This window comes from Euprymna scolopes, chromosome 36 (genome assembly GCF_053919585.1).
Source record: "Euprymna scolopes isolate OS-2025 chromosome 36, ASM5391958v1, whole genome shotgun sequence".
Taxonomy (NCBI): domain Eukaryota; kingdom Metazoa; phylum Mollusca; class Cephalopoda; order Sepiida; family Sepiolidae; genus Euprymna; species Euprymna scolopes.
This window is the reverse complement of record NC_136517.1, coordinates 14,609,866-14,632,811: the sequence shown is the minus strand read 5'-3', so window position 1 is coordinate 14,632,811 and position 22,946 is coordinate 14,609,866. Positions and strand designations below refer to the sequence as shown.

At 33.1% G+C, this 22,946-nt stretch overlaps 2 protein-coding genes across 9 annotated transcripts in view; one reads left to right on the top strand and one right to left on the bottom strand.

Moving 5' to 3' along the window:
• The window catches only part of LOC145260351 (apoptosis regulator BAX-like), a 135,029-nt gene extending 120,305 nt beyond the window's left edge, over positions 1 to 14,724 (top strand). The window contains exon 6 of the mRNA XM_080118284.1: positions 1,219 to 14,724. Coding sequence (XP_079974410.1) covers positions 1,219 to 1,323 — 105 coding nt within the window. The 3' untranslated portion in view covers positions 1,324 to 14,724. The remainder of the gene's footprint in view (positions 1 to 1,218) is intronic.
• Positions 13,602 to 22,946, bottom strand: part of LOC145260350 (uncharacterized) — a 359,041-nt gene continuing 349,696 nt past the window's right edge. For all 8 annotated transcript variants that reach the window (XM_080118276.1, XM_080118279.1, XM_080118282.1 and 5 more), the window contains one exon: positions 13,602 to 16,311. In XM_080118276.1, the coding sequence (XP_079974402.1) occupies positions 16,275 to 16,311 (37 nt within the window). In that variant the 3' untranslated portion in view covers positions 13,602 to 16,274. The remainder of the gene's footprint in view (positions 16,312 to 22,946) is intronic.

Below are 22,946 nucleotides of genomic sequence, written 5' to 3'. Positions count from 1 at the left end.
GTCGGAAGAATCCAAATAATTCTTTTGTTTTTTTAATAGAATCCCTTTAGATGGGCATTCTCCACTTTTTATTTGACTGTAGCTTACTTGATAGTTTCTGATCTCGGAAAAACAGCTCCGTCGTCTTGATTTTGTTTTATTTTACTTAAGTTTCACTTCATTTGGAGATTCGCTCACTTGTTTTATTGTTCTAAACAAGCTGGAAAACAGTGGAGATCTGGGTTGGGAGAGTTTTACCATCCTGTTTTTGCTTATCCTACTCCCTATTTTATTTCAATGAATTTGCGTGGATCAGTGATGGGACGATTCCAATATTTAACCCGATTCCGTATTAAATTCACGATTCTGATAAAATTACTGATTCTGATTCTTTATAAATCTCTAAATATTCAACGATAGTTATTTATTCTTGATTGGCATAAAAACTCATGTTGAATGTGCAGATATTATTATTATTTTTTTTAAACATAAGTTTGCTTTTTTTTCTTTAAATCTGAAGATTTATTTGGTAATTAAATTCTGGCTTTGTTCTTAGGAATGTTGCGTCTGTATTAACAACACAATGAAACAATCTTTTTTTTTTTTTTTTTTTTCAGATAAAAACACAGTGATTTAGAATTCAACATATTTTCAAAACAAAACTACTGAAAAATATTTAAAAAAAACTAATGTATACACCCGTCATGGAACAAAAATGTTATATTCCAAAAATTATGTAAATTGATCCAGTAGTTTTTATTTATTTATTTATTTATTTTTTTAAAGAAAATCAAATTTTATGATAAAATGTGACATTTTAACCTGTCCTGTTCTATAAATATGGGGAAGATAACTAAATTTGAACTATCGAGATCAAAATTGCTAAAATTTGTAAAAAAATTATTTTCTGGATAAAAAAACTACTTGATCAATTTATGTGAGTTTATGGAATATGACCTCTTCTTTCCATGACGGATAAGTATATCAAAGTGTTTTTTCTGCAACTTATTTTTTTATTTTATTTTTTTTTAAAGTAGGTTTAATTCTAAATAAGCTACCAGCTTTCATTCGTTTTTGTAGTAAAGTAGTTAATCCTAATTCTTCCAATTTCTTCGTCTAACCATAATCTTTTACCCTTTTTATTAGTTATCTCTTTCACGTATTTTTGTATACTTTCTGATCTGAATATTCCATCACAATTTCCAATGATTGAAGATATTTGTTTATTTTATTTTTCAGGAGGCCATAGTGGAATACTTTGGAACCCCAACGAAACAAGCATTAGGTGTTTTCGTAGCTGGTGTTTTTATAAGTGTTGGAATTTATGTGTGGAAAACTATGTAAGGGCAGATAACTCTGGTTTCATTATTCCGGAAGCCATTTTCTTTTTTTTTTTTTTTTTCTTTTTTTTTTGACCTTGTCTTTTATGGCTGGCCATCTCTTTATCTCCTGCTCCTCTCTTCTCTCACTTTTTTTTTCTCTCTCTTTCTCTCTCATAACATAATGCAGTAAAGATGATTCTTATTGAAATTTAATCACTTTTAGATTTTTCGGTGATTTGATTAGAAAATAAGTATGTTTTCAGCAAACATTTACAACACATAAACCCTCATCTAAAACTTTTTTTAATGTTTTTGTGAAAAAATCCTTGGATTATTATCAATTAATCACCATGTTTTTCAGATTATGAATTAAAAAAATTGCTTCTTAGTCAACCTAATTATAAGAAAACAAAACTACAGAAAAATCTTTATAATGGATGTCACTGAACAAGAATGTCATATTCTAAAACTCATGTAACTTGATCAAGTAGCTTTATTTTTATAAAGAAAATCATTTTTAAGTGATTAATGGGAATTAATAGGCATTACAACATAAATCTCGTAACTATAAATTATTATTTCCCTTTGATTCTTGATACTTTTTTTTTTTTCATAATGGCAGGCGAGACAATTATTTCTCAGATCTTCATAAAGTTTGATTTTCTTAATTAAAAATAAAAGTACTTGACCAATTCACATGAATTTTGGAATATGACATTTTCATTCCGTGATGGGTATGTACATTATAAAGATTTTTCTGTATTCTGATTTTTTAATTCAGTTGAATTCTAAATAAAAACCAAAAATCAAATTGACTCGTTCAATTTGTAGGTGGAGGTGTCACTTTACTATAAAAGTATAACAAAATAAAAAATGATCTCTCGTGAGTCGATATATTTCCTGGAGAATTTCTTCACTGCCGTCTAAATTTTTTACAAAAATGGAAAAAAAATTTTTTTTAAATAAAAATAATCGATACTTGCCTAGAATTCAACCTAATAAACAAAAATACAGAAAAATCTTTATGATGCACAGAAAAAAAAAATGTTTCATTCCAAAAATCATATAAATTGATCAAATACTTTTGACTTTTCTATAAAAAAATTTTTTTTTTAATGAAGAAGCAAGATGGATCTGCCATGCTTTAGAATGTTATAGAAATAAAAGGAGACAACTCAATTTGATTACTGAGATATTTTTTGTTTGTTTGTTTTAATCAGCCGTGTTTAATGGTTGTGAAATATTAATCACTAAAAAATCATATAATTTGCTTTTCTTAGTTAAAAAAAACAAAAAACAAAAACAAACCTACTGAAGCAATTCACATGATTTTTAGAATATGACGTTTTCATTCTGTGATGGGTACATATCATAAAGATTTTTCTTAATTTTTTTTTTTTTTAATTAGGTTATATTGTGAACAATAATCAGATTATCATGATGATTGAACACCAAATTTTTCGATTATGATTTAAATTTTTTTTCTTATTCAATTTGGGAGGGAAAGGGGGGGCGAGGGGAGGGAGCGAAAGCGAGGGTCTGTTTATCTTTATGCTGTTCATGTTTAACATGAAATGAACCCGTGCTTAAAATTTCAAAAAGACATTTGTACATTGGGTTATTTTAACTGAAGACATGTTGAAAACGAAAGTGTGTGGATCATTTTATATCATGTTTAGATACAAAATTGAATTCTCTTCTAAAAAATATATATTTTATTTTAAATTTCAAATGTCAAAATTTGGTGCTTAATTGTCGGACACATTCTAAAAAATATTTTTTTGGTTCTTATCTAGAATTATAATTAAAAAAAATAAAAATACAGAAAAGTCTTTTATCATGTATGTACTGATCTTGGGACGAAGATGTAATATTCCAAAAATCAGTTTAAAAAAAATTGATAAATTTAACTAAGAAAATCGAAAGTTATGATTCTTAGCGATAAAGTTTTATTTATTTTGAATACAATCAAAACCTCGGTAGTTGAATTGAGTTATCTGCCCTTGAATTTTAATACATTCTAAAACGGTGGTTCCCAACCTATTTTGGGTCATGCCCCACCTAGGCATTTCTAAAATCCTGATGCCTCCCCTTTGTGATATTTAATTTTTGTTATTAAAAATCCCTCTGTTATTCAGTGAAGTAAGCTTAAAAGGCCATTAAGATTCACTATGAAACAATTCACTGTTAATATAATAATAATAATAATGAAAAAAAATAACTTCTTCTCAAATTGCCCTATAGTCTAGTAAGTCCAAGGGTGCACGTCCTGCCCATGCCCCACCGGTGGGGCATGCGCCACACGTTGGGAATGACTGTTCTAAAACAACATGGTGACTCCCTGCTCTCCTCACTTCCCCATAAAATTTGATTTCTTGTAGTTAAAAAGAAAACTATTTGATCAATTTATGATTTTTGGGATATGACATTGTTTTGTGACAGGTGGATATATATAAGACTTGTCTTTTTTTTTTTTTTTTTTTTTTCTTAATTCCATCAAATTCTAAATAAGAACCCATTTTTTCCCCCTTTCTCTTTATCTGTAAATATTGCATCTTGGGAAGAAAATTTGGTAATTGTTTAGTTTAATCAAGACATTAAAAAATGAAAATATTGAAAAAAGCATTCTATTGTACGTATCCGTTATGGAATGAAGCTCTCATAAAAAGAAATTTCACTTAATTTGATCAATTTTTTTTTTAAGATGAAAATCAAATTTTAACGAGATCGATCGTATCGCGGTCATCTTGCCTATTTTGTGGATGAAGAGGAGGAGGGCGCCAAAAGAGATAACTCCATCACTGCTTACAGTTTGTCAAAATTTGATGATATTATTTTGAAACATGGGCAGAAAAAATACCAAGATAAATATTTTAGTTTTTTCACTTATTTTACAGTTTGTCCTTTTTAATCCCTTTTTTGTTTAAAGCCCCCCCCCCCAATCCTCGTCTGCGAAATAGACAAGATGACCACGATACGATCAATCTCATTAAAATTTGATTTCCCTCTGTAAAAAAAAAACGATCAAATTAAGTGAAATTTTTTTTCATGAGAACTTAATTCCATAACAGGTAAGTACAACATAATTTTTTTTTTTTTTTTTTAATATTTCCATTTTTTTAATGTCCTGATTAAACAATTACCAAAATTTTTATATATTAAAAAAAAAAAAAAAAAATTTTTTTTATAAATCTTTTTGCACACTATGGAAAAAAAAAATCCTTTTGTTAAAATATTGATACAAATGTCTAAATTTGCAAAGAAAAAAAAATTACTTTTTGCTAGTTAAATATTTTTATGTTTATTTCTTTTTCATTATAAAAAATAGTAATGAAATGATTAAATGAACTTACAAAAGAAAGGACCAACTGTATACACTCGTCAGGTTGAATATATTAATACTTGCGACAGTCTTGTAACTCTCACTTCCATTTTTTTTTCTTGTCTTTTAGTCCTCACATTCCATGAGCAATGTTTCTGACAGAGAGGGAAGAAATGCTGTTTTCTGGGTTAAAATCTAATCCAGCTAAAACTTATCGGCAAGTTTTTGACCCTAGAGTAGTATTTTTTTTTTTTTTTTTAACTACTTACATTAAGTGGCTGCATGCTTTGTCTGGAGCAAAAAAATAATTTCAAGAAACTAGCTTAGCATGATGGTATATTTGACGTTACACAAAAACAATACTTAAACAAATTATGTAATTCAATTAAAAAGAAAAATGCTGGCCTACAGTGAATATTTGTGCAAAATTAAGAATAGGGATATGTGTCAGGATCACTGTATTACTTACAATAATACTCTCTGAAAAAAAATCGTTTTAGTGCATCATGCCTTCCTATCTTCACTAGGATAGACTGAACTCTCAAGACTTGGTAGAGCAACTCATCTCTAAGAAGGAAATCTTGCAAATAACACCATCTTCTATCATTAACTATTGGTTAAATAATCTCACAGGAGGCAGTGATGAGAATTTTTTGATCACTAAAGTTAAAAAACAAAAATGAGATTGTTTTCTCACCAATGATGAAATGCAAAGGAATAATTGTGGCGTATCTGGTTTCAATGAGTGTAAAAATTTAGTCTTTACCCATTTCAAAATGAATTGTTCCAAAATAGAATACTGTCATAAATAGAAGGCTGCCGTGGTAAAAAAAAAAAAATGAGTTGTATTACATGATCTTTAGGATCAAAGTTTCAAAGTGTAGTATCTCTTTTGTTGTTAGTCGTAATTTTGAACAATTTTTATTGCATTAAAAATTAGATACGTTTTTAAAGTGTTTCGGACTGTTCGGACATGACGGAATATTATTCTTTCTTGATCTCTAATTGTCTGTCTTCTTCCCACTTAAATGCGGAAATACTGTTCTGCATTGGAGAACTTCTTGAAAGACTGTCTATGGTTTTTCATAATCGAATGATATTTTTAGAGAACTAATTCCTATTTCAGTCACATAATTTTTTTTTTTTTAAGGATTATTTTGTCTTTCTTTCTCCTAAGATGAAATGTTTACTTATTCATAGAAATGTTTACTTATTCATATAAGCAACAGCAATTATTTTCTTTTTCTTTCTCTCAACTGACAAAATCACACGAAGACGAGACAACACTCCCCCACCCCCCAAAAAAGACTCATGTCAAACAAAAATCCATTTTTTTTCTGCTGCCACTTCAGACTCCCAACAGCGTCAACATTTGCGTACTTGTATTATTGTTGTATTGAAAGGGTTCGAGTGAGAGTGCTTTTCTGTCATGGGCACACGCAAACCATGGGCACTCTCTACACCATTACCACACTTCTCCATTATTTTGTCGACTCTTGTTGCTGCTCATGTCCAGGGACTTATTTTCTATACGTTAATGTTGTTTATTTCCTACTGGTTGATACATTACTTTGTCAGTTACCGTAGCAACAACAGCATCATGACAATGTTCGATTTAGTCACAGTAGAACAGATGAGTGAGGAGGAATGATTCACATGATGTCTTTATATATGGGAAAGGATGTGAAAAGAGTGTGTTGTATCAGTTGACAGTAAAAGAGAGAGCATCAAATATCCGTTTGTTTGGAATGTAACTTACACAATGTATTTTCCTTTATAGGATTTTGTCTCCGAATGAATAAAGGGATACAATTTTTTCCTTTCCTAATTGCAGAATTTTCATGAATCTTATTAATTTAATTGTTTTTAAGAAATTAATGTAGTTTGCTTGAAGCATTGTGTGGTGTGTATAGAAGGCGATGCAGAGGTGTAATGGATTGATACAAACTGAAGAAAATCAAGATGTATAATAATGGAATAAGTTATGTAGGTTCACGTTTAGTATAATTGTTTTTTTCTTATATTTTATTTTTATATTTGCATTGTCAGTTGAAAGTTTTGTATTTTATATTTTTGAAAATATCTCTTCATCAGATATATTCGACTTTGAACTACCATTGAACACACATCTGATGAAGTGATTTTGCCTGAAATATAAAATATGGAACTTCCATCTGACCATGCTGATGCAAATAACACAATACCAATATAAAAAATAAAATATAAGAAAAAAAAGTACATTATATTAATAAAGATGAATTCACCATTGTTATTTTGTCATGTTCACTGTGGGTCGGTTGAGCCGGCTCCTCCAACTGAATTCTCTGCATCTCGTAAAGATGCTGCCCCGGCATGTTGGTTTCAAGCTGTGCTCGACATCAGGTTCAGCCATTCGTGGTTCCAACACCGCACTCTATAGAGACAAGAACACAGGATCAGATTGGCATTTTGCTTCACTGTGTTGAGCCAAGTTTTCAGCTTACTACCGCATCATTTCTTCCAATGCTGGAGTGGGGCTGGGTTGATGGTGGCATGGATGAGTTCATCTGATTGCCAGCACAGAGTATTACCAAACCATTGGAGATGTCTCACTCAAAAGTAGGGTCTGTTTGAGGGATGGTATCTATCTGGCAGTGCGAATGGATGGTGGTATTTGGGACGAATTGGTGCCAGTGAACCTGAAGCATGCGGCGTAGACATTGATGCGCAGGTCACAAACTCGTACTAGCCAGGTTTCGCATCGATATAGGAGAATAGTATGAACAAGAGCTTTTGTTCAGTCTGATTTCATTTCTGGATCAAACTCAAGTGCAAAGGCAGCAGAAGGCTACATGGGCATTGTTAATACGATTGTCGATATTCTTTTCACCCTAGCCTGTTGCAGTGATAAGAGCCCAGTTATTTGAAACTTTGGATCTCTTCAAAGATTTCTCTGTCGAGGCAAATTCATTTAGGGAGAATCCAGCCGTTAGTAATGTTGTCTTTGTTGTGTTGATCTTCATTCGATAGGAATCCATCGTTACGTCTTAATTTGCTTCAGTTTGTGTTGATCCGTCAAACATCTGCATTTTATTGCCTTCCATAAATTTCCTTTATATATTTTTTTTTTTTTTTTCCCCTCAAATCACGACCACTGACTTACTAAAACAATGATATCTCTCTTTAAATTCTAAAAAAAATTCTTGTGCTTTCATGTTTATTTAATCCGCAATGGTTGTAACACTGCACCTTTTTTTTTTTTTTTCTCAATTGCTTCAGTTGTCTTCCACATGTACATAAACATAAAAAAGATAAATATAGAATGATGAAAGTTCTTAGTGTTGTAAATACTTAGTTTTAACATTTTACTGCAGTTTCATGGTATCATCAGAAGTGTCTTTGACTGACAGCAATCGACTATTATTAAGTGTTAAAGCTATGTATATTTCATTATCATTTTTCTTATTAATTTTTTTAAAAAAATTATTTTTGTTAAAGATATAGACTGTTGAACCCCTTTTTGTCAAAGACCTGTCTTAATTTGGTTTTGTTTCGGTTTCGATTTTGAGAGGTCTGTTTTTTTTTTGTGTGTGTGGAATGAGTTGATAAGCAAGAAAACAAACTAATTAAAATTATTGACAGAGAAACATCACCCGAATAAAGTTTCTTGCTCTATGATTTGACCATTCCAATCCAAATGATGCTTTAAACATTTTTCTGTCAACATTTTTGACTAGTTTGTTTCCTTGATTATAGACTCATTTAATTCCCTTTGAGCGAACACACACATATATATTTATATATGAATTTGCTTCAAATGTTTTGATTCTTATAGAAACACATTAGCTCTTCTTTGCTTCAAAACTGATAATAAATCACAGTATGATACAACTTTGATCTGCCAATTTTTATTATACACACACACACACACACACATATTATATACTAATTATTTATTTAAAAACTGTTACATATTTTCATTTTGTGATTTGATTGGATTTTTAACACCTCGATGAAACCACGGTATGTCTCTGAAATATGTAAATGCATAGTTTTTAAATAAATTATTTGTATTTTATCTTTCACATTTACGATCAAGCACTTTACTAATTTCTTTTCAACGCATACTGACGTCATATATATATATTCAAATGAGTTTAATTAAACAAAACATTTGCCTTCTTTTGATTACATAACAGAAAAATCACCAATCCCATTATCACTACTACTAGTACAATAACAATGAGAAAGAGAGAGAAAAATTAAAACTTAAATTTTGTTGGATTTTTCCAATCATGACTGAATTGATTAAAAATTTAAAAATAAGTTTTTCTTCTGAAAACAATTTGTAGGATTTTCTTTTGATCCCCCTCCCCCCTTTAATTTTTTTTTTTTTTTAATACATTATAATCAAATTGGAGTAAGAGTGTCTGGACATTTTGGTGTGATGGCACTTCAAAGAAATGTTTTTTTGTTTTTTTTTAACCCCCGCCCCCTTTGTTTAGCCCTAATCTCCTCATTCTATTTGAAAGGACCTTAAGAGCTGCTGAAGTGGAATGCCCTTATTTTAAATCATGTTTTTCTGTTTTACATTTTAAATAAAATTATCAAAAAAGTCCATTTCTAAAATGGTTTTAAAAAAGAAAAAACAAACAAATAAAAAAAAAAATGTGTTCATTTTTTTTTTTTTTAAGAATCTACTTGAGGGTTAACAATGATTGCCGCCTCCAACATTGTCTAATGTGGATTTTTTTTTTTTCTCATCTTCTCTTCTGGCAGTGTTATCATCTCTTATGTATCGGTGACTGCCAAGGGGGGGGGGTCACTGGCTCACGAGTTTATAAAAATAAATAAAATACAAATGAAAACAAACTCCACTTTCTGTAAATATGAGTTGCACTATGGATGTGTGTATTACACTATCGTGGGAACCTATCTTCTAAGCGCTACCGTCCATAGCTTAGTTTTTCTGTTGAGGTGAAATTGCAGATTTTGATGCGTTTCCTTTAACTGGATTTTATTGTTGCTGAGGTGTACAAATTCCGCGATCGACTTGTTGTTGCCATTTTTCAGCTTTCTATAAAAATTGGAAAGAATGTTTTTTTTTTTTTATTTTTTTTTTTATTTTATTTTATTTTTTAAACAATTTTCCAATTAAAACCGTTTGTATCATCACAATCATCATGCACCAGAGCACTAAGCAACCACAAACAATTTCGACTTACCTATATAATAATACACAAAAGCTTTTGGAATATGAAACTAACTAAAATACACTTTCTTGGCATTCAGGCAAGAATAAGTGTAGTATTGTGACACAACCACATGCTACCAATGCTCACTCACCCCAATGTTGCATGCTGTGGATTCCTTTTTTTTATCTTTTCATCTCATTCTAGCCGTGTCATCAAGGGGGTGCACTGGCTCACAAGTATATATAAAAAAAAAAAAAACTGAATAAAACCACAAACTCCACACTTTCTGTAAATATTAGTTGCCCTCTGGATGTGTGTGTGACACTATTGTGGGAAACTATCCTCTAAGCTTAGTTTTTCTGTTGAGGTAGAGTTTGTTAGAGGATGCCAGATCATCTCGACCTGGTCCAAGCCACAATCTTAAACTTCACTGTCATCGAACGTTGCATAAAGCTCCCAACTGTCGTAAAGGCTATTGGAAAACATTGCAAACACTTATTGACTGTCACAACTTCCTCTCCATTGTTCTCCTGATAAACCCATTTCCTTTCTTTATCTCGTTTCCCTAGCACGTGGGAGATGGCATCAAAAGTATCACAGCATAAGCTATAGGAACTTCCACAATTGTCGATCAAAGGATGATGATAAAATGGATGACTAAATGTGTCTTAAAAACAGGCTTAAATCTGACCTCACCAAAAATTAACTCTGAACAGTGTGAGGGGATGTGTGCAGAGCAGAAGATAGTGCGGCCACGTTGGAAGAACGGGTGAGAGTCTTTTTTTTTTTTTATACAAGGGAATTACCACTTGGTGATAAGGGTTAATGAGTGAATGGAGATCACCAAGACAAAGGTGTAATAATCTTTAATGGTGGTTAGTTAAGGGGACAGCTGAACAAGAATTTGTTTGCATTGGACTTGAAGACGACCATATTGTAGTCAGCTGGAAAGCAGAAGAGAATTCCACAAGCTGGCAGTTCTAGGAAAACAAGCTTTGTTAATGGAATTTGCATTTATATTTAAGCACAGATAAAGACTGGGTGGGGAAGTTATTGCTTTAGTAGATGTAGAACAGTTGAGGTAGCAGGTTTTGTTGGCAGATGATGCAGAACTAGATTTTTTTTTTTTTTTTTCAAATTCAAAGTAGACATTCAAGTCTTAACTTGTGGTGAGGCAAGTAAATAGGAACGATATTTGGCATTATCTCTTTTCTTACGATTTCTATTCCTTCTTAATGATAAGGATGGATTTGAGAGAAAGAGGGATAAATAAAGACCTAGGAAGAGATAGGTTAGTTTGGAAGTCAATTTTTAAAAGCCATCCAACAGATGCCAGCATGTTAAATGATAATGTGTGTTAATGAGTGAGTATACAAAGATGATGATGGTAACTATGAAATCTTGAAGGACACGGTATTCAATTGTTCAACCAAATACAAGGATGATCTTGTCACCAACACAAGAGAATATTTATCAGAAATCGATTGAGGTTGGTATCTCCTATCTAAGCCTATGCTCACAACATTTTGTTCTGCTTAGAAGGCATCATCTTCTCTGTTGAAGATGAATAGAACGAGTGGACAGTTTGAATGTGAAATGCAATTTGATTTCCTGAAAGTCAGAAAATTAGGCAGACATCACCTTATGTTTTAACAAGAACACATCACACAGTGGATAACAGTTGGTAAAATTCAGTTACACTCTTCTGAAGATTGAATTCTCAGTGCAAATGACCTTCAAAAATACAACCACAAATGACTTAGCCATTACTGGGTAGACGTCCTGACGGAACAAAGAGCATGTTACCCCTGCGGATTATTTGTAGATTCCAGAGTTCGACAAGATACACCTGAAGAAGGCCAGAGGTTATATTAACTGAAACGTCAAAAATGGCACTGAAGATAACAGTAGTCTGAGGAATCCAAATAATATGATTTTGGGATTTTAATAACGAAAGATTTGGTAGTGATAAATGAACTGCTTTGAAAATAGTTTTTGCATTCAAACTCTGATGATGCAGAGGATTAGGCGACCCAAAGTTGGTAGCAGTGTTGGATTCACATTATACTTTATTTTTTACATAAAATGTTTTGAATTTGTTTTTAGTTTTATAAAAAAAAATATACTGTTTCATGAAATATTGATTTCTTTATATATACTGTGGAGCCTGATACAATAATTCACTTCATTTGAATTTGGGTGGCAATAAGTCTTCCCAAGGTCTGTCTTCTTTGCACTCATCCAGTGGAGGTCTGGTTAGTGCTTTCTCTCCTTGGTCTTTACATCCTACTCAACTATTTGGTGTGGTGCCACTCAATGTCAACGCTACAAATTTTTTTTTGTGGGTGGAGGTAGTTATAATTTTGCGATATTGTTTGCACGTAAATTACCTAATTATATTCAAAATAAATGATTTTAATTTCTACTTTCGTTCGTCATCCTTTAAAGTGGAACATGTGTCGAATTAAGATATTAAAGAGTTTCACAACATATGCAAGGTGGATTTAAGACTGAAAAAATGAAGACAGAAGACCACAATATCTGCATTTTTCAAAAGTGCAGAACTTTTCTTCACCATTATACTATCCGATTGGGTTATGAACTCTTCACTCTCCCTCTTCTGTTAATATTTGGCTGTATAAGGTGTAATCTAAGAATTATACATGTTTTCCAATAAATCTTTTTGAATCTTAACGAAAACGAAAAAAATGACTTTTCTTGCGGTCATAATTTATAATATAAATCTCACCTGTTTAAATGAATGTCTGCCTAGAACTTTTGACAACGGCGGCAAATTTTCATGAGATCAGTATTGTTTTGAAATTCGACCCTTCGGATGACAAATATCGAAAAAAATTGTCTAAAAACATTAATTCCTTCACCTGAAACTGGGCACTTTTCCGCAAGGAGGTGGGGGTGGGGCGCTTTTTTTGCCAATATTTTTCAAAGTTACCCTCTCTTTTCGACTGACTAGCCTTAATTTAAAATTTTGTCACTTCTGGTTTTGCGATGGATGCCATGGCAAAGACGTCACTTTTTTTTTCTCACGTTCTTTTCCTCCTTCACGGTACGGGTTTGAGCCTGCCTGCCACCTACCACATTTTTTTTGCTCAGCATAAAACTTCAAACACCTGGGCAACACCAGGCTAGTTAATATTAATAGAAGAGAAAACAGAAATATCTACTTGACGTTAGCATTGTAACCGTATCAGACCATCTGTAGTAAATTGATATGTTGAAAAGTGCAAATTGGTTAAAGGAAATGCCACACTTTGTGAATATTTGCTTTGAAATCATTTTTTTTTTTTTTTTTTTTTTTTTTTTCCCAACAATCATATATATATATATATGTGTGTGTGTGTGCACATTTCCCTATGCAATAACTGTCAATTTTAAGTCTACAAAATTCGATATACAGGGTACTGAGATTTGGGGAAATCTGTGTGATTGATTTTCGACCAGAAATTTGGCTGTTAAGGGCTCAAAGTTCAACGATTTGACCTTTGAGAACTCTACCAAACTCCTCCGCTAATTTTGGGTCTAAACACTTGAAATTTTAGATATAGGTTCCTTGAACATGGATCTAATTAATAACTTGATTTGAGCCCAAAATAATAAATGTTAAGGTCATAATAGGGGTCAAAGTTTTAAAAAAATAAAAAAATTGACCGTTTTTTTTTTTTGTTTGTTTTTTTTTCTGCTCAACATACACCTCCAAACACTCTGGCAACGCCGGGCACCCATGCTAGTAAAATAAACAATTGAAAACGTGGAAGAAAAACAAAAAAAAGAACACAAAAATAATTCAGAACGTTGTCAAATTTTATTCATATAGAATAAAAATTTGCACACAGAAAGCAAATTATAAAAGTTTTTATTCTGATTTTGTTGTTTTTAAATGTAAAAAGAAAAAAAATATATATATATAATTCTTAGAGCTATAACTTAACCCTCTTAAACGAACATTAGAGCCCCACTTCTCACCTCCAGAGACCCCTCCCCTCCAAAGACAATGATAGGATTTAGTTCCTACTGAACTTGAATTATTTTCACAGAATAATTCAGGGTGTGACGGGAAATATTCCTATTTCCTCCTTTTTCATTCCATATTTTCAAACAAACTAAACCACAGCAAAATCATTCCATTCATTTTCAATCCTCTCATAATATTAATCATCATTCAACAAGCAATCCATTTCATTGACTTCTTATCCTCGGGTTTCTTTTGGCCTTGATATTTATTTTTAAAAAAAAGGGGGGGAAGATTAAAAAATGAAATGCATGACGATTGTCTAACGGGGGAACATAAGACCCAGTGTAATGTTAGGACATGTGAGTTATAACTTTAAAAATTGCTTCAGCTCTGTTATTTATTTAAAAATCTATAACACTGAGCACTTTACAAAGATGACGTTTTAATAAATATAATTTTTTTCTTTTTTTAAACAATTTTCCTATTTGCATTATGAACATTTAAAAAAAAAAATAAAATGGCGCCAACTATTTTTACATATTTTCTTAAAACTTTCTTGTTAACCCACCCCTTCCATCTCAACAAATATTCACATGCTAATCTACAAGATTTTACATTTGGCAATCACACATATTAACTCATGGAAGCCATTGCTCGTTGTCTATGTCATGATACGTCATAAGAAATAGATGATGTTAGTTAAATTGGCAAACCCACCCAATTGCCTTCCACAATTTGTTTCATTTCATTTCTGTACAATTTTTTGATAAAACATAATGCTTTTAAATATAATAAACGAGAATGTTCGTACGCCTTTTTTCAAATAAATATGCATATGTACGTCTTTTTTTTTTTCAAATATTTATTCATTATTTCTGTGAAAATATGTCTGCAAATAAACATATTTTTAAAAAAAATGTTTGAATAAACATTTATTGCAAAAAAAAAAAAGAAGAAAAATCAGTTTACGAATATTCTTATTTATTATATATAAAACAAATAAGAAATATGACATGTAATTGGGTGAAGTCGCCAGATTAACTAAGACTATTTCCTATACCGTGTTATGTAATTGCTCCAGTAAATTAATAATGCGCGATGCCTGACTTTTTTTTTTTTTCTTGATTCTAGTCTCCAAGGTGCATTCTTTGCTTTTTTTTTTTATATTAAAATTAGGAATGAATCTTCTGGCCCAAAGATGGACAATGCATAATAAATCTACTGTAAATCAAGATCCCCAACGTTTGTATATTAGTTCAAGGGAAGTAACTTTCGTCTGAGAGATGTTAAGTTGCCTACCTTGGGAATTTCGTTTTTATGATTAAGTGATTTTTTTTTTCCTTTTTAATCTGTCTCTTGTTCAATCTTTATTAAGTAAATTAACAAGTTAAAGAACAAGACAAACTTCGAATTAAAACAAAAACGAATCCTTCTAAACTAAAACTTGTTGGGAGGGGGGCATACAGAAAAATACAGTACTAATTAAAAAAAAATTAACAATATATGTCTATCTGCTCAACAATAAAGGAATAGGTGATTTATTATTTTTTTTTTTACATCTTCGAATATCCATGGATTAAGCACCAATTATTTTAGATTATAAATTTCAATTTTTAGCTGCGGATTCATATTCCTAATGTAAGTCTGATGTAAAATGACCCCACCCCCGAAATGTTGATATTTCCAGAGAAATTTTTCCCCTTTTTAATTTTTTTTTTATTTAATGAATTTGCAAAAAAAATTTTTTTTTAATTTAAAAAAAAAAAAAAAAAAAAAAAAAAAAATTCCGATTGAAGATCAAATTTTCAGATTATCAAAACAATGTTTTTTTTTTTTTTGGGGAAAAAAAAAATCTGTTTTTAGAGCGGATTCAATTCACTGTGTCAGGTGTCAATATTGAATAATTACCCCGGTTCACAATTGCAATAAAAGCTTTCGTAAACAGGATTTTTCGGTTAATAACTGATTGAAAAATCAAATAACGAGGAACAATTCTACATTGAATAAGCTTAGAAATATGAACGCTCTGTTAAAAATTGAACTTTTTTTTCTAATCTGAATATTTAGTGTTTAATTATTATATTATTCTGAAAAATTAAAAAAAAAAATTCTTTGAAAGATGGCGGAGATGTGCGTCATGAAAGTCATAAAAAAAATTAAAAATTGGCCCACGAGAATGTCTCATGATGAAATTCCAAGTATTAATTTCTCTGCAAAAGAGAAAACTCAATTTTTGTATCAATTTCAATATATCTGCTTTATGGGCGTCATATGAATTAACTCCGTTGCATACAAGAGATTTTGATTTCAGCGATTTGTTTCTTTTCACATTGAAGCCCACTTTGTCGCTTGCATGTTTAGGTGCTTCATGACCTCTGCCAAAAAACAGGGGTCAAACTTTTAAAACCCAGCATTTAAACTGGCGCTCAATCTTGAAAGCCGCTCCAGGTTTCATTTGCCTAAAGAAGAGGTTAGTCACATTTGTTGAAAAAGCTGGAATCGTTTTATGGCACGGATGCCTCTCGCATTACGGTAACCCACCTAGGAAAAAGAAAAGAACATTTTGTTTTAAATATATATATATAATATACATACAAAAAAACAAGCATGAAAATAAAGAACGTGTATGAATTGAGTGCGTGTCATTTTCTCCATCGCTATAAAATATTTTTGAAGAGGTTCGCCAACCTAATAGGTCCTGAACTGTCAACTAGGCTTCAGTCCTTGTCCCTGTCATCTTGCTACTCATCTCCCTTCATAATATCCCTGCAGTTTATGTCCCTCATAGTAGTCCCCTACTTCAAAGTGGCACTGTGCCTTGTTTGGGGATGAAAATTGAATAGAAAAAAAAAGACATTAAATACTAATTTTAAAATTCATCTTAACTAACAAATGTATTTCATGTTGCCTTGTTTAAATTTGTTTTTCTTGTTTTATTTATGTATATTTATTTATTTGTCTGTACTTTTCTTGTCTTGCAAAACTTTTAAGATGACATTCGTCACCCCCCACCCGACTACTATTCGAACAGGCAAAACACTGCTCACTCATGCTATATTCAAGTAAACTAGCGATAAAACAAAAAAGCCGGGAATTATTCTCTATTACATTAAGATGAAGTTAGGACTTTATTAAGTAATATACTTAATATATACTATTACTATAGGCTTGCTTGTATTGAAAATGCTTGCTTCCTTGCTAGCCAATTAAAACCATCTAATATAGTTAGTCTTACTCTCAATTATATTTGAAACTATAATACACAGTGACATTAGCTACGTCGCTAGGACTATTACTGCTTGACCAAACTGACTGCATTTAATTATTAATCCTGACGCGCTATATACTAATAGTTTTTTCTCATTACGGTACAAGCACCCTTGCTGGATTACTACGTATATCCAATATGCACTTTGCCTCCAAGATGACTGTCTATGTCTGATTTGCATGTTAAGTTAAAAAAACATTTTTTTTTCTTCTGTTCTCAAACTAAACGTTACTTAGCACTCAAAACTCTTATAATTAATCCTGACTGTATTCTGTAAGTTTAATCCTCTCCTGAAAACTAACAATCTGCTCTACTCCCCAAGCTGCCACTAACACTCATACAATACACCCGACTTAGATGGGTGGGGGGTGGGGTCTTTAGCTTTCAGCCCTTAACCTTCACATGCTGACCGATTGGAAGTCATGATCACTAAACATCTGTACATTTCCATCCCTTAGGCATGCATTAGTTTATTCTTATCCAGGTGGATACTCACTAACAAGTCTGTACTTAGATATACAACTATATATTACATAGCAATAGCTGTCCCTTCCTTAGCTTAGCAATGTTAAATACAAAAACTGAACTGATACTCTATAATGCAAAATACAACTTCCTGATTTTTAAACGAAAGCTGAAGATATCTTCATAAGAAATGGTAACCTACTTAATACCTACAATCTCCATATATTCAAATCTGGAAATTTGCCCATATATCTATTTATTGTACTATACATACTGTATACGACATAGCATATAATTTACTCCCAATTATACCTGTACTATAATGTATTTCATACCAAAAATGACGTTACTTGTATCTATTGAATATACAACTTAACCCTCCTGCTATCTAAAATATACAGAGCTTGTACAATTTTTTCTAGTTAATTCGTAATACCATACCATTCTGCAACGCATTATCCTATTCCTAAACCAACATAAAAATAAAAGGAATTTTTTTTTTTTTAACCTAAAGGAAAAAACAAACCATATTAACTCCTTCCAACAGACCTGTTTGCAAATATAGCTGCTCCCACTGCATGAACTCTTACTCAGCCCCTCCTCCAGTAACAAACAATGAAATAGCAATGCCCTGTAATCACTTTGAGGAGTATAATTTTTCAGTTGATATATAACCTTTATAAACTAACCCGTTAACATTAACCACCAACGCGGGGGTGCAGAAATAACTGGATTAGGACCCAGGTGCAGAGAAAACCCTCTCGGTGCTGATGGACCCGTAGATCTTCCCAGGTCATCCGTCTAGAAGAAAAACTCTGAAGCTAAACCTAAAGGTAGGAAGGCCTCTCCAGTCTTGGATGACAACCTTCATAGAGCTGGTGACTCAAACAAATTACCGGTCTGCAAACCTAAGCTGCTTAAGGAGTAGATAGGCACTGTCTATCGCTCGACTTCCATACGCCTTCTTTGCCTATTAGCTAGGTGTAGAGGTCGAATCACAGGGAGTGGACAGACCTTCAGTGGTCGATCTTGTTTCCTGACCAGGCCAATGAACACAGTTTTCCCCACTCTCGACACCTCTCATTCCTTAAACTTGGCACTTGGAAATGCTTGAATGCCATAATGCCAGTACAAGTAGATTGGGTTGACCATCGTCTGATGGGTGGAGGGTACCGGATAGACAGTTCCTGGCTGCTGTTCTTGACTGGTAGTACAGGTGCCCTAACTCTTTAGTAGCGTTTAAAGCAGCTGCTCCATCAACAGTTGTATAATACCGGGTTGTTTGTAGTGCTATGTTGCGCATGGAAAGGGACCCTGCACTCATCCCCGGTGGGCTATCCCGAGGCCACAATCCTAGTAGATGGCAGGACAACTGATGGTCTGCTTGTGTTGCATGTCTGGTATTCTGCATAACCACTTGTTCAGCACCCCTTACCTAAACTGAAACTCTTAAAAATGACAGTACAACCAAAAATTACGCTAAAACCAGGCCCAAACTCAAACAAAACCAACCTGCCTTCTCCCTTGAGGCTTGCATTTACGAATATCCGTGGGCTTAGAACTAATTTAAATGATGTTGAAGCATTTCTCCTAACCAACACCCCAGATATCTTACCACCAAGTGAGACTAACCTACACTCCTCCATCCCCTCTAACTACTTTAACATGCCTGGATATCTCCCACTCTGCCGTAAGGACTCTGACAGACATATGCACAGGCTTGGAGTATATATTCGAAACACCCTCCCCTTGACTAGAGAAACTAAACTAGAATCGAACGATCAAGCCTTTATGTGCTTTAGACTTAACATGCAACATAACATTAGCTACTTTTATTTTCTCTACCGCTCTCCCTCGACCCAGGACTGTACCCTAATTAACAAAGTCTCTGACGGCATAGATACAGCACTTTCCCTCGACACTAGCACACAAGTGCATGCATTTGGTGACTTCAATGTCCACCACAGCAACTGGCTTGGATTTTCTACTCACACAGACGCAGCTGGTATGACTACATATAACTTCCCTATATCTCATTCCCTGTCACAGATGGTTATGTTTCCAACCCGTTTCCCAGACCAGCAAGAACAACACGCATCATTTCTAGATCTGTTTCTGACCACAGTTCCAGATGACTGTGTAACTAATGCCCACAGCCCACTTGGGAACGCTGATCATGCAGTGGTAATAGTTGAAATAGCCCTAAACTTTAGAGCCAAAACTGAAGAGCCACTGCTCAAAACAACGAGATATTATAAAAAGGCTGACTGGGAAGCCATCAGGGATGCCCCATGGCAAAATATCTTTTCATTTCCTGCTGAACAGTGTGCAAATGAGACCACTGAATGGTTCAAAACAGCAACTGAAGCAGATGTTCCCACACGTAAATTTTATAGCAAGCCACACTCTCCCCAATGGTTTACTTCTACTTGTGCAGCTGCCATCGCGCAAAGGCAGCATGCATACCGCAGATTTAACCAACATAAGTCCAGTTCAAACAGACAGAAGTATATAGAAGCCAGAAGTAACTGTAAGAAAGAAATAGTGACAGCTAAGAGAGAATTTACTGAAACCACCAAAAACTGCATCGAAGCACAGAAATTAGGAACCCGTGACTTCTGGAAAATCTACAACAGTGTAGTAAATAATGAGCAATCAACAACAAATAATCATGAGGTTGTTTGCTCTGCAACTGAGAAGGCTAACATGGTTGCTAGTCGGTTTGCCTCCAACTCCACACTGGACCCTTCCAACCACCCCTCCCTGACTTTCCTTTGCGGATAGACGCCACACTAGACGATTTGAAAATCACCCCTTCTCAGGTGCATGCTATCATAAGAAATCTTGACACTGCAAAAGCACGTGGACCTGATCTCATCCCGGCTGTACTATCAAAAAAGTGAGCTGCCGAAGTAGCTCCAGTTCTCTCCAAACTTTACAACAAATGCCTTAATGAATCTTGCTTTCCTGCCTGCTGGAAAACTGCTTCTGTAGTACCAGTTTTCAAGAATTCTGGCTAAAGAACTGATCCAGTAAATTATTGTCCCATTAGCCTCTTCCCACTTTTCGCCAAAATATTCAAGACAATAATTAACCAAGCTCTAGTCCATCACCTTACAGATGCTAAACTTCTGACAGGATTTAGGCAAGCCCGTTCAATAGCAGACATCCTAACTGTAATCTCAGAATGTATATACAAGTCACTGGACAAAGCAGGGGAGCGGTAGCTCTAAATATCTCTAAGACTTTTGACAGGGTATGGCATGGTCTTCTCAGGAAATCAGATCATATGGTATCACTGGAAGAATACATGACATAATTAAATCCTTCTTAGATAAGAGAAAAATCCAGGTTGTCCTCGACGGTCGTACATCTAAACAATACGATATAAATGCGGGAGTGCCTCAGGAGTCTATCCTAGTACCTCTGTTATTCCTAATATTCATAAATGACCTCCCTGACAAAATTGCCTGTGAGATGGGTATATATGTTGACGACACCACACTCTATAACAGACACGACATGCCTTGGGTGATGAAAAAAGTTTCTGACCACGGTTATGGTCTTTGGTGTGGTTTCAAGTGAAGGCCACATCATGCCATCTCACATCTTCAAAGTTGGCTTGAAAATCAACACCAAAATGTACCTGGATGTGCTAAAGAATTGTGGTGATCCCCTGATGCAATTAGGTGGCTGCTGGCAGACCCTGAGTGTGACTTGGCACTGGCCCACAAGTCCAAAGATACCCAGGATTGGCTTCAGAGGGAGTGCTAAGAGTTTGTACCCTTCTTTCACTGTCCCCACCTCTCCTAACCTGAACCTGCTGGACTACTTCGTTTGGTCGTACGTAGAGAACATCACCATCACGACCTCCCACAACAAAAAAGCTAGCCTGATTACCACCATTCAGCAGTATTTGACAAATTCCTGCCAGCACTTCTGGAAAAGAGCAATGATTGAGGCTGAAGGCGGCTACATTGAATAGATGTAAGCTCTACTACATAATCAAGTTACCTAAGTAGTGTTGTTTTCTTTAGTGTGATGCTTATTGTTTCACCCTGTAACTCTAAATATCTTCTCAGAAAAACGAGTAGATACATTAATGTAAAATTAACTTTTATTAATTAAAAATCTGTTATTATTTACAATTCAACCTAATTAAAAATTATATATAGAAAATGTACTTGTCACAGGACAGAAATGTCATATTCCAAAAATCATGTAAATAAATTAAGTAGTAGGTTTTTTTTATGAAGAAAATCACATTACATATGAAGAAAATCATATTACAACATAAATCTAGTAACTATGAATTATTTGAGTTATCTCCCTTTGATTCTTGACATTTTTTTTCATAATGGCGGGTGAGAGAGTTACCTTTCAGATACTCGTAAAATTTAATTTTCTTAGTTAAAAATAAAACTATTTGATCAATTTACGTGATTTTTGGAATATGACATCTTCACTCCATGACGGATATGTACATGATAAAGATTTTTCAGTATTTTTTTTTTTTTTAATTTGAATTCTAAATAAGAACTAAAAAATGTGTGAACTATACGAACGAATTATATCTAACTTACACGCAGGAGGAGTAGCTCAACATTTTTACTTAAAACAATAGAGCTTATCAATTTAAAATAACAGGTTTAACAGGTTTCAGAAATAAAAAAAAATAATTTTTTCATTTTTTAGAAACACGTTTCGAAAAAGTCTTTAAATAAATTGGCACAAAGCAAAGAACGACAGAGCATGAATTTTCAGAAATTGTCAATACAAAAAAAACTACCTCATCTTCAGGAAAAAAATAAAAAATCTTTAACAATAAAATGCATAAATTGGGAAATGAAAAAAAAAAGTGAAACATTTTTTAGGCAAATCCTATTAAAAGATGTATTTTTGGTAATACTGCAGTTTAGTGGCCTGAATATAACGCACAAAAATGTTCTTGGTTGGTTTCAATAAATAGCAGGGCAATGTTAGCAGCTGGGTTGGCTGCTGTATACCCAGCATTATAATCTTCAAGAAAAAAAAAAAAAAAGAAAAAGTGATAAGCATGGTTTTTGTTAAATATTGGAAACCATTTTGAATTAACATCCAGTTAGTATTGTTAATTTAAAGTTATTCTTAAGTTTTGCATGTTTTTGGTGGTTTTTTTTTGGTTTTTTTTAACTTTCGGTTTCTACTGACCATTTTCCTTCATGATGAATGCCCTGGAAAAGTCCCTTTCGGTTAATTTTTACAAGTTTTGAAACATTCTGTTATTCTGAAAAAACACCCAGCCAAGTTCGGTTGTTTATTTTAAAACTGGTAAGCATTAATCATTATTCTGAAGAAACTGCATGTTAAAAATTAAGAATAGTTAAGTTCATCCATATTGGATGTACTTAAAGTTTCTCTTTCGTGGGCAGCAGGAGATCATTTCAGATTTTCTAATTAGACG